Genomic DNA, 11070 nt, shown 5'->3' with positions numbered 1-11070 from the left:
TATGATCCAGATACTACAGAATTAGGAAGAATAAGGCATTCTGACTTCCTTATTCTTTCTAAGTGTATTTAACTTGCCATCAAGCCCAAGCCTATTTTGCAATCATAAAAAAAAATTATAAAGATATAGTCTGTTTCCACTAGACCAGGGATGGCGAACCTTTATGCGTATACGTGCCAATTTTCTGGAATAATATTTAATGACGTCGCAGCCGTGCCATCAAATATTCTTGACTTTGTGATCAGTGGAAAAATAATGTAAAAAAACAATATCAACTCAAAGCTCTATATTTACCAAAAATACAATTACAAGAGCAATTAAAAATTAGTGCGACTTCTGTTGTTGCAGATTGGACGATAATTGACTTATATTAGGGTTGTACGATGTTACTTTTAGCAGAATGCATGCTGAACTTGATTCATCAGTCAGTCTATTTCTAACAGAGTCTTTGATGTTATTCATCTCTGAAAACAATGACTCGCAGGCATATGTTGATGAAAATACAGTTAGAATAGCGTGAGCCAGCTTCTTTAAACAATTAAATGTTTCTGGCAACGCATTCCAGGTTTCTAAAATTTTATTATTGCCATCTTTACTTATATTACTGGTCAATCTTTCTGTTTCAATTAACTCTAATTCTTTTCTCATGTCTATGAATTTTTGTATCCAAATTGAACTAGATTGGAAATCAATCAGCTGCATTTCAAAATCTTCAATTTCCAACCAATCGAACTGGGAGAAGTTCAGTGTATGAAAGGTCGTTACATCTGGGTACATAATAAACTTGACCGTTTCTGATAATTCTTTGAACTGAGAAAATCTTGTTGAAAATTCCTTAATTGAAGAATCAATCACAGAGATAAATTCCTCAGTAATATTTTCTGCATTTGTTGTCTCATGTATATCAGATTCATTGATATATTTTTTCAAGTATGGAAAATACTTGTAGTTTTTTGCGATAATATCGTTTCTGAAAACTTGCAGTTTAGCCTCAAAGGCGCGAATGAGATCGATCATGACGATTATTGTTTTGTTTGTGCCTTGAAGCTTCACATTTAACGTATTTAAGTGTTGGCATATGTCTGTAAAAAACATCAATTTTGAAAGCCACATGACGTCCAAAAGCTGTGGGTATTGTTCAATTTTTCCCTCATTTTGCAGAAACAGTCTGATTTCTTCCAAGCATTCAACAAATCTTTCAAGTACAGACCCACGACTCAGCCACCGAACATTATTATACATGAGTAAGCCATTATACACGGAGTTGACTTCATCCAACAAAGCGTCGAACTTTCGCTTGTTTAAAGCCTGAGCAGAGATGAGGTTGACTATTTTCGTAACTACTGCCATAACATTATCAAGAGATGTTAAACCGCTCTTAGCGCATAAGGCTTGTTGGTGAATGATGCAGTGGAATTCAAGAATCGAATGTCCTACTTCAGTTTGAAATAAACTTATGAAACCAATTTTTTTACCCACCATACTCGGAGCACCATCAGTTGTTACAGAAACAACTTTTTTTATATCAATTTCTTTTTCAACTATCGAATTTTTAACTGCCGTACAAATATCTGCGCCCTTTGTAGTTGTTGGTAACGATTTTATCGCAATTAATTCCTCCTTAATGACGTTTCCTACGCAGTATCGAGCAAAAACAGCTAAACGTGCAGATTTTGTGACGTCAGTGCTTTCGTCGAGGCATAGCGATATAAATGAAGCAGAGTGAATGTCAAGCTTTTGTTGCTCTGTAACATTTTCAGCCAATTTTAAGATTCTTTCCTTTATTGTGTTTCTGGACAAAGGAGTATCTTTGATGCGCTGAATTATCTTATTTTTATTCTCGAAATCAGCAAAAAGAGAAGGCGCGCATGCTAACCAGGCTTCCTTTAAAAACTCGCCTTCTTGAAAGGGTTTACTATGCCGAGCAATGACATTTGCAGCCGTGTAACTTGCCGCACTTGTATGACAATTTTTGCCAACAAATTTATTTATTGATGTTGACTGTTTGTTTCTGTCTTTCAAAGCACTCGCAATTAATTCCTTTTGCTCTGCTTCGCTTTTTTGACAAATGGATTTGTGATTTGTTTCAAAATGCCGTTTAACGGAAGATGTTCTACATACCATGGTGCCAGAACATAAAACACACACTGCTTTGTCACCTTTATTAATCACGCCGAATTTATCAGTCCACCAAGTCTGAAATTCTCTAGTATCCTTGCTATTTTGCACTTTTAGTTTCTTTGCTGAACTAGCCATATTAAATTACAGCAAATAATAACTTAAATAAACTTTAAAGTTCACTTTCACAATGAAATTCAACTATTTTTTGCGTAAACAAACAATTTGCGCGGGCACTGCGCCTCGTTTGTTATTATTTACTCAAGTCAAGCCCCCGCGCTGCGTTCCCGCGCCCCGCGCCACCGCCGCATTCCCCGCGCTAGCATAGCAACTACGCCCCGCCTCCACCCCGCGCACCGGACCCGAACGCTCGCGCGCGTTTGCTTTTCAAAGATTCATAGGTATTATGCTACATCATAATCATAATTTATACTTTTTTCTTTAAACTCGTAATCAGTGACGTGCCGAAATTATTTCGTCGCGTGCCAGCAATGGCACGCGTGCCATTGGTTCGCCATCCCTGCACTAGACAGACCTACGGCTAGTTGGAGGGAAAAGGGTGGTAAATAAAGGTCATGTTTATGATCCAGATACTACAGAATTAGGAAGAATAAGGCATTCTGACTTCCTTATTCTTTCTAAGTGTATTTAACTTGCCATCAAGCGCAAGCCTATTTCGCAATCATACAATAAAATTATAAAGATATAGTCTGTTTCCTCTGTTTCCACTAGACAAACCTACGGCTAGTTGGAGGGAAAAGGGTGGTAAATAAAGGTCTACAGAATTAGGAAGGATAAGGCATTCTGACTTCCTTATTCTTTCTAAGTGTATTTAACTTGCCATCAAGCACAAGCCTCTTTCGCAATCATTAAAAAAGAAATATAAAGATATAGTCTGTTTCCACTAGACAAACCTACGGCTAGTTGGGAGGGAAAAGGGTGGTAAATAAAAGTCATGTTTATGATCCAGATACTACAGAATTAGGAAGAATTAGGTATTCTGACTTCCTTATTCTTTCTAAGTGTCTTTAACTTGCCATCAAGCGCAATTCTATTTCGCAATCATAAAAAAAAAATTATAAAGATAATGGCCCCGATTCTCTAGTCTCTCTCTATACTAAATTTAGAGTATCTGCATCCTTTTCATTTTACTAATGCTAAAAAAGGAACGGAACATGACTTTCACATTTAAAGAGTCTAAATTTTAGTGCACAATACAAATTTAAACAGTAGGTTCGCGAGTGCGTGCTAAAATCACGGGTTTTACCATCTAAAAATTAAATTTATAAATGTCAAACTGCTTCTGTCCTTTTCATATCACAATAGTAAGAAGAGGGTGCGAATACTCTAAAATTAGGTTGTGCTTAGAATCGGTGCCATTGTCTGTTTCCACTAGACCAGTGGTTCCCAACCTTTTCTTGGCCAGGGACCACTTCGATCTCTTTATTGTTAGCAGGGACCACGATGTACAAGAAAACTAAACTGAATCAATCCGAACATAAACTTTACTCAAAAACTAGAATTTAAATTTTTTTTCAATCAATGTGATTTTTGAGCTTGCATCTTCAGCACAAGTTCAGTAATCCTAGGACTAGTATCATTACTCAAAGCCACGCGCAAATCGCCTACTTTCAATCGATTCCTTGCTTTGTTTCTACTCGCAATTAATAACAAAGCAGAAAACCCTTGCTCGTATAAATAGGTAGTAGAGAACATCATTAGATAGCGCAAGGCGATTGCACGATTTTTGGTGTACGAAATTGCTTTTTTTTACCAAAACTTCTCAAGTAAATTACATTCAAATGCATCCTTCCAGTTCCTATTGTGCTGGTACGGTGATCGGCTATATAGGGAGGAAATTTAACAAAATAGCTAGGCCGAACTTGGAGACACTGTTGGCATTTGGAATCATATGTCATTTCACGTATGGCAAATTTAATTTGCGAGGCACATTCCGTTGGGTGGACACATGGACGTCTCGACCTTCTACCAGGTTTTCGCGAGTTTACTCATGAAACTTATTCCAATTGATTTTACTATTTTGACTCATTCGACTTCTCAAAGTGTCCCTTGAGGACGAAGATCAGCTAGTTTAGCACGACCTGGTAGTGAGGAAGATCAGTTGACATGCGTATTTAGCCAGTTTTGGCCATCACTTTATACCGACCGACGAACCTTAAGGCAGGAGGGATCCCTACGCTGGTGTCCAGCCTTAATCCATGTTATCGAGGCATCGGCTGACTATCCTTTTTCGCTACGAAGCGTTCAGTTGCCTTGTATGGAAGCAAGGTTCTTTCGATGAGCTCGAAAGCTAGCCTCAGTACCATGGCATTTATATATAATATATAATAAATCGCGAAGGACTTCTTGCGTCTTTACAAACGACCACCCTGCGGTAAGCGTTGTAAGCGTCTGCTTTTCCATCTTCCATAAGAATGAGAAGCTTTGATATCTTAGCAGTTTGGTATACGTCATCTGGCAACCTGTTAGACTTTTTATGTACTCCATTAGTATGGCCCATAAATGTAGCCAGTACTCCATTAGTATGGCCCATAAATGTAGCCAGCTGCTCCATATCATTTTCAGACATGCTAAAAATTTGTGATAAGGTGGCTAAATGTTTTCTTAGCCTTGTAGAGGATATTGCTTTAGGCTGTTTCGCCCTTGATAATTTGGCATGCTTTTCCAAAACTTTGTAGCCATAAATTGTATTGTTATACCCGGGATTACCAAACAAAAATTGATTTGGTGTCGAAGCAAAAAAAAAATGCCTAATCGATAGTAATAATTTAATATCATCTTTTTTTTTTTTTTTGAACTTCTTTATTAAACAGAACTAGTACTCCGCGGCCGCGTTTACCTCTAATGACAGCACGTTTAAATTTCTTTACCAGAATTCTTTCTGAGGCAGTAAGCGCACGATCAAACTCTTCATACTTATTTTTATCATTATTGTCGCTTTCTAAATAATCGTGCACTGTAATTCTTTGAAGTTCTCCAGGCCTGCGCCTATTTAATAATAAAACCCTACAATACACAGTCTCTAAAAGTTGTGTATATGTTTCAGTAGTTTGTAAGCCTTCTTTAATTTTTATAGCAGCATCCAAGGATTTTTTATTTAGGTATTCTTTAAGAATTTTTAAAGCATTTGCTAAAGGCACAATAGTTATCTTATTCCACTTTTTCTTGTTTAAATCTGTTGCAGCTTGTGTAGACACATCATATTTCCAATTTGATTCAATAAGTTGAATCAAAGTTTTTAAGTCGGCTTCTATTTTGCCAGTATCTACTTCCGTGTAAGGCCCTTGCTTTTTTAATGCACACATTATTGCAATATTGCAGCATTGTTTCAAGGTGGTGGACAGATTCATTGCGAACGTAGGTGTCTCATATCTATCTTTTTCTATGTCATAATTTTCCAGTATTTTGGTTGCTTGTACAATGATATCATAATGAATTGGTCTTAAGGCAGAAAAGAAGTCATTAATGGATGGATCAATCTTTTTTAATTCTAGTAATAATTTTGCAAGCTCTCTCATTTTTCTAGACACTACGTTAACGAAATGTTTTTCTCTGTGAGTTTTTAAATATTGAGATCCGAAAGCACATATAAGGTTTGTGGTGGATCGGTTGATCAGAGACAGTAAAACACCTTTTTCTTGTTAGGCGGACGGAAGTCCGCTCGCCTCGAGCCGTAGAGTGGAAGTGCGTAATGTACACAGTCGGGTCGTCCACGCGGACCCTAGCGGGTCCCGGGGTAAAGGTCATAGCACATTTAAACGACTCTGCTCCAACACCGCTCCCACCCAACACCGCCCTAAACTAAGACGACTGCTCGCAGTCCACGCGGCGACAGCTAGCTGGCCCCTAGCAGTCGACGCGGCGACAGCTAGCAGACAGCCAGCTGTCCACCCGCCGACCGCTCTCGCCTTTCGCGATAGACGCAGTTCACGATCGGTTTCCATTGAAGCAACTTGTATTTTTTACTATGTCCCGATTCACAACGCGCGAACTAGCAATTATTGCTATTGCACTTGAGGATGAAGAGAGAAGCGCAAGAAATAACAGACGAAGATATTGGGTGCATAAAATGCTGAAAGCAAGACATGCAGAAGGAGAATTTTGGCAGATCCAGAGACACATATTAGATGACGAAGAAAAATTCTACATTTACTTTCATATGAATCGGTATTTATTTGATTACATATTATCATTTATTGAAAAAGACATAACAAAGAAGAATACGAAATTTAGACAAGCAATAACACCAATAGAAAAAATTGCCGTCACGTTGAGGTAAGTGAAAGAGAAACTTTTTTGTAAATTTTGTACATATTTATTTGAAAAAAATATATAGTAACAATCAGTCTCTAATTTCCATTACTTATAGCTTACAATGTTAACTTTAAATTAGTAAAGAAACATATTCTACCACATGTTAATCTTAGGAATCATTTTTCTGTATAGCATTAGGCAATTCACTGTTCAATATCGGTTCTTCTAAAACTGGAGGATTATTGCCTGAAAGCTCTGCATTGCGGGTATTAAATTCGGAGGGGCCTGCATTATGGAGGTCATAATCCGAAGATCCTACATGGTGGGTGTTATAGCCCGAAGGTCCTGTATTGTGGGTGTTATAACCCGAAGTCGAAGGACTTTCAATATTGTGTCGTGAAGAACCAGCATAGAAATTAGTTTGTTCCTGAATTTCTTGTAATTCAAATTCAGACACCATGTTGAATATTCTAGACTTCAGAACAGATTGGCTGTAACGATTTAATTTTTTTACTGTTGTTGCAATGCTCGAAAAAAACTTGTCAATCTCGTCATCCTTATTTGTCTCTTTTTCTTTGAGTAAATATTGTAAAAGTTGAGCTGATGCCGAGGTACATTCTTGGGTCCCTTTGAATCGCTTTCTTTTAGGGATGTTTGGAAACAAAGAAGAGTTTGCTGAGGTATTTGTTGAAGCAGATTCTGGTTGGTTGGCGACATTAAGTTCTGAGTCATTTGATGACATGAGAGAATCGTGATTTGACAATAATTCGTTAACATCAAAATTTTCGTCCACTTCACTATCATCTTCCGTTAACGATGAAATAGTTTTTCTTTGTTTCATATGCGGCAACAAAAAAGACATCTCTTCTTCAAATTGCCATTTTTTGGATGAGATAGCAGCCTGACCACTTTTTGTGCGTGTCTTAACAACTGCCCTTCTATAGCTTTCTCTTAAGTTTGTCCATGTTTTCTTGCACTCTGATTCTGAAAAAGAAAAAAATCGAAGTGAAGAGGTGTCCTGTGTGCTAAGGTGTGTTTATTTTTGCTAAGAAATATTAATAGAGGAAGTTTTTTTCAGATACATGATCACGGGAAGTTCAGCAAGGACGTTGAGTTCAAGCTTTAGATTAGGCGAATCAACAATCCGATCAATTATACAAGAAGTATGTAATGCAATCATAAACAAATTAATGGGAATTTTCATTCCAACGCCAATTGAAGAGCGGTGGAAAAGTATAGCTCAAGGATTTCAAGACAGATGGAATTTTCCAAATTGCATCGGCGCTATAGATGGGAAGCATGTCAACATCATAGCACCTGCTAATAGTGGTTCGCTGTATTTTAACTATAAAAAGCACTTTTCTGTTGTCCTAATGGCTGTGGTTGATGATAAATATAGATTTATAATAGTTGATATAGGCGCTTTTGGTAGAAATAGTGACGGTGGAATATTTGCATCTTCGAAATTAGCGAGACGTCTTGAAAGTAATTCATTACATATTCCAAACGATAAACCACTACCTGGAAGTAACAGAAATATACCACATGTTTTCATAGGAGATGAGGCGTTTCCTCTGATGAAAAATTTAATGAGGCCATACCCTCGTTGTCGTGGCTTATCTGAGGCACAAACTATATTCAATGAACGTTTATCACGAGCACGCAAAGTTGTGGAGGATGCATTTGGAATATTGTACCAGAAATTTAGCATTTATAACAAAAATATTAATGTGAACCCGATACACGTTGACACATTGATACTAGCGACATGTATTTTACATAATATTATGCGAAACTATGAAATAGAGTATCTAGATCAACATGAGATGCAGCAACCAATACATCACAACGAGAATGGTTTCCTGCAACCAATACTAGAAAACGAAATGAACAGTGCCGAAAATGCTTTTAATATTCGAGACTTGTTTTCATCTTACTTTCAATCTCCTGAAGGTCAAGTTTCATGGCTGCATCAAAATATTCAATAACGAGGAAAAAACTTAGAGCAACTTTTACCCTTCATTTTAAAAATATATTTTGTTTTATGAAAAATAAATATCTTATAGACTAGGTACCACAAAAATTATTATTTCAACATGTACTTTAGCTCTGGCTACCAAATTACAAGAGCAATTAATTTTTTCCAAAACTTTTAAAGCGTTACCAAAAATTAAGTGTCACTTTAAAAGCGCACTGTGAAAAAAAATGTACTACGGAAAAATGACCCTGTATAAGAAAAACTTGCTGATTTAATGCCAATTTAAATGAGGTACTCTTTGTTTCGTAATTCTGGTATTATAATCGTTTTTTCATATCAAGGTGCAAAAGATTAGTTTAATTCAAAATAATTTTGAAGATTATCATGCTGCTAGTTAAACTGCTAGTTTTTTGTACGTTGGAATGCTAGAAACATCACTGTGCTTGTCACACTTATAATTTGTGAAAAGAACAGAAACTCTTCACTAGCACCACGTGCCAGAACTACCCAGAACGCCCGTCTTGCAAAGTAGTTCATCTTTTCTAGGAAACAAAAGGATAAAGAAACTATGCCTCTCTTTTACACTAATCATCTTTCCTTATTTCAACAATGCAAATAGGAAGGATGATTAGTGTGAAAGAGAGGCATGGTTTTTACCATACCACCCATACGTGTGGAGGGGCCACACGTATGGGTTTGATGAAAAAAAAATTTGAGTTTCAGTTCTATGTATGGGGACCCCCAAAATTTATTGTTTTTTTTTCTATTTTTGTGTGAAAATCTTAATGCGGTTCACAGAATACATCTACTTACCATACAACAGTATCGTTCTTATAGTTTCGGAAAAAAGTGGCTGGACATACGGACGGACAGACAGACAGACAGACATGACGAATCTATAAGGGTTCCGTTTTTTGCCATTTGGCTACGGAACCCTAAAAAATTATTAAAAAATACAATTTTCCTCCTATACGTTTTTAATATAGTATAGACTAGCTGATGCCCGCGACTTCGTCCGCGTGGATTTAGGTTTTTCGAAATCCCGTGGGAACTCTTTGGTTTTCCGGGATAAAAAGTAGCCTATGTGCTAATCCAGGATATTATCTATCTCCATTCCGAATTTCAGCCAAATCCGTCCAGTAGTTTTTGCGTGAAGGAGTAACAAACACACACACACACGCACGCACGCACGCACGCACGCACGCACGCACGCACGCACGCACGCACGCACGCACGCACGCACGCACGCACGCACGCACACACACACACACACACACACACACACACACACACATACAAACTTTCGCCTTTATAATATTAGTGTGATTGTACGTAGATAGATACATACCTGTTGCAGACAACGTTCTAGCAATAGATTTCCATGTTTGATCCCTTTTGGCAGAATCTGCGTATTTTGCGTCACTGGCATCGTACAGACAGGGATATCTTCGAACTTCTTCTATAAGTTTTTCTTTGTTCATAATGAATGCGTTCAATATCTGCGAAAACACTTGGAAAGAGATCGAACGTGCGGTTTACTCGGTGTAGATACTGACCGACTGAGCGGCGCGGGCGACGCGACGGCGGGCGCGGCGAACGCTAGCAAAGCGCGCGGGCCCCGCGCCCCGCGGCGACCGCTAGCGGTAAGCGCGCGGGCACCGCGCCGACCGCTAGCAGTAAGCGCGCGGGCACCGCGCCGACCGCTCGCCTACAACGTGCGGCCTGCGAGGCGTCAACTACCGAGCAGTCTGACGGCGGTAAGCTCGCTGACAGCGAGCTGTCTGCTAATTTATGATGCCAATGTAAAATATATCTAAAGAGCAATATTTAAAGCCCATATTTGAATTTTATTCTTTTTGCCGGGTGGGAGCAGAGTCGTTTAAGTGTGCTATGACCTTAACTGTTCGGGGCGATGGCCCCCTTCAGTGGTAGCAACGCCGCCTGCAACTACAGGCGGGTCACGGGGTCAGTGGAGTCAGTCCGGAACTTTACCACACTAAAAATAAAACTTAAACCTAAACCCAACACCGGAGCACCGTCACTACGTCACTCGGTCGAATACACTCTCTGAACCGCTCGGATCGAACACCACTGTACGCAAATGGAGGCTAATATGTCGAACGCGCGCCTTATTGATGTTATCGTAAGATAGGATCCGCGTCTACAAGCGACATCTGCACGCGTTGGACGTTACTACCGGAATTCCTCCCAGATACCGCCTGTCGGATCCTCGCTCCTGCGTAGGCGGCGACTCGATGACGTATCGTAGAACGGTGCAGTTAGTAGTCGGTGTGCGAGTGAGAAAGTATTCGACGGGCGCGTTAACGGTTGGTTTATTATATCCGTTACAGTACATAATATTGAGATTTACTTTATATCTTTACATTGTTTTTCGTGATAGGTTCAGGTACGACATCTTTAAATGATTGTCCCCTTTGCAAAACTAACTTGTAGATTTGTGTTTCAGAATGACAGTGTAATTCGTTATTTTGTTATTCGGACTCCTTCTTATTTTTATAAAAAATTGAGTCTATTTCAAACTCTTGAGGTATTATTTCTATGACCTCCAAAGTTTCTGGTGGTGGTTTTGGCTCACCCCCAGTTTTAATTGATTGTTGGCGTTGTAGAGAAAGTTCCTTTTTTGACGAGAGTTTGTTATGTTTCCACTGATTTAACAGCTACCTTTAGTCCCTCGGTCT

General features: G+C 38.7%; 2 protein-coding genes and 1 long non-coding RNA gene across 3 annotated transcripts; 1 reads left to right on the top strand and 2 right to left on the bottom strand.

Annotated features, from left to right (window-relative positions):
- Positions 1–324: 324 nt before the first annotated feature.
- LOC117994115 (general transcription factor II-I repeat domain-containing protein 2A-like) lies at positions 325–2256 on the bottom strand. The gene is made up of 2 exons (XM_034981996.1): positions 2160–2256; positions 325–1745 (listed from the first exon to the last, which is right to left on the bottom strand). The coding sequence occupies exons 1-2, from the start codon at positions 2254–2256 to the stop codon at positions 325–327; spliced, it is 1518 nt and encodes a 505-aa protein (XP_034837887.1).
- Positions 2257–6274: 4018 nt separating this feature from the next.
- Positions 6275–9702, top strand: LOC117994149 (uncharacterized). The gene is made up of 2 exons (XR_011238265.1): positions 6275–6414; positions 7472–9702. It is a non-coding gene; the product is annotated as an uncharacterized lncRNA (long non-coding RNA).
- LOC117994150 (uncharacterized) lies at positions 6411–10243 on the bottom strand. The gene is made up of 2 exons (XM_034982034.2): positions 9720–10243; positions 6411–7377 (listed from the first exon to the last, which is right to left on the bottom strand). Exons 1-2 carry the CDS (start codon positions 9850–9852, stop codon positions 6563–6565), a joined length of 948 nt encoding a protein of 315 aa, XP_034837925.1. The 5' UTR covers positions 9853–10243; the 3' UTR covers positions 6411–6562.
- Positions 10244–11070: the final 827 nt, after the last annotated feature.

The sequence above is a fragment of the Maniola hyperantus genome, chromosome 26 (genome assembly GCF_902806685.2).
Source record: "Maniola hyperantus chromosome 26, iAphHyp1.2, whole genome shotgun sequence".
In the NCBI taxonomy this organism is placed as follows: Eukaryota; Metazoa; Arthropoda; class Insecta; order Lepidoptera; family Nymphalidae; genus Maniola; species Maniola hyperantus.
The sequence above is the reverse complement of the archived record's forward strand: the minus strand, read 5'-3'. Positions and strand labels throughout refer to the sequence as shown.

Excerpts from the sequence above, each read along its gene's own strand:
- LOC117994150 (XM_034982034.2), bottom strand. The coding sequence starts at position 9,852 with ATGAACAAAGAAAAACTTATAGAAGAAGTTCGAAGATATCCCTGTCTG. Across the intron at positions 7,378-9,719 it reads TAGAACGTTGTCTGCAACAG|AATCAGAGTGCAAGAAAACA; the intron begins GTATGTATCTAT and ends TTTCTTTTTCAG.
- LOC117994115 (XM_034981996.1), bottom strand. The coding sequence starts at position 2,256 with ATGGCTAGTTCAGCAAAGAAACTAAAAGTGCAAAATAGCAAGGATACT. Across the intron at positions 1,746-2,159 it reads ATTCGGCGTGATTAATAAAG|AGCAACAAAAGCTTGACATT; the intron begins GTGACAAAGCAG and ends AAAATGTTACAG.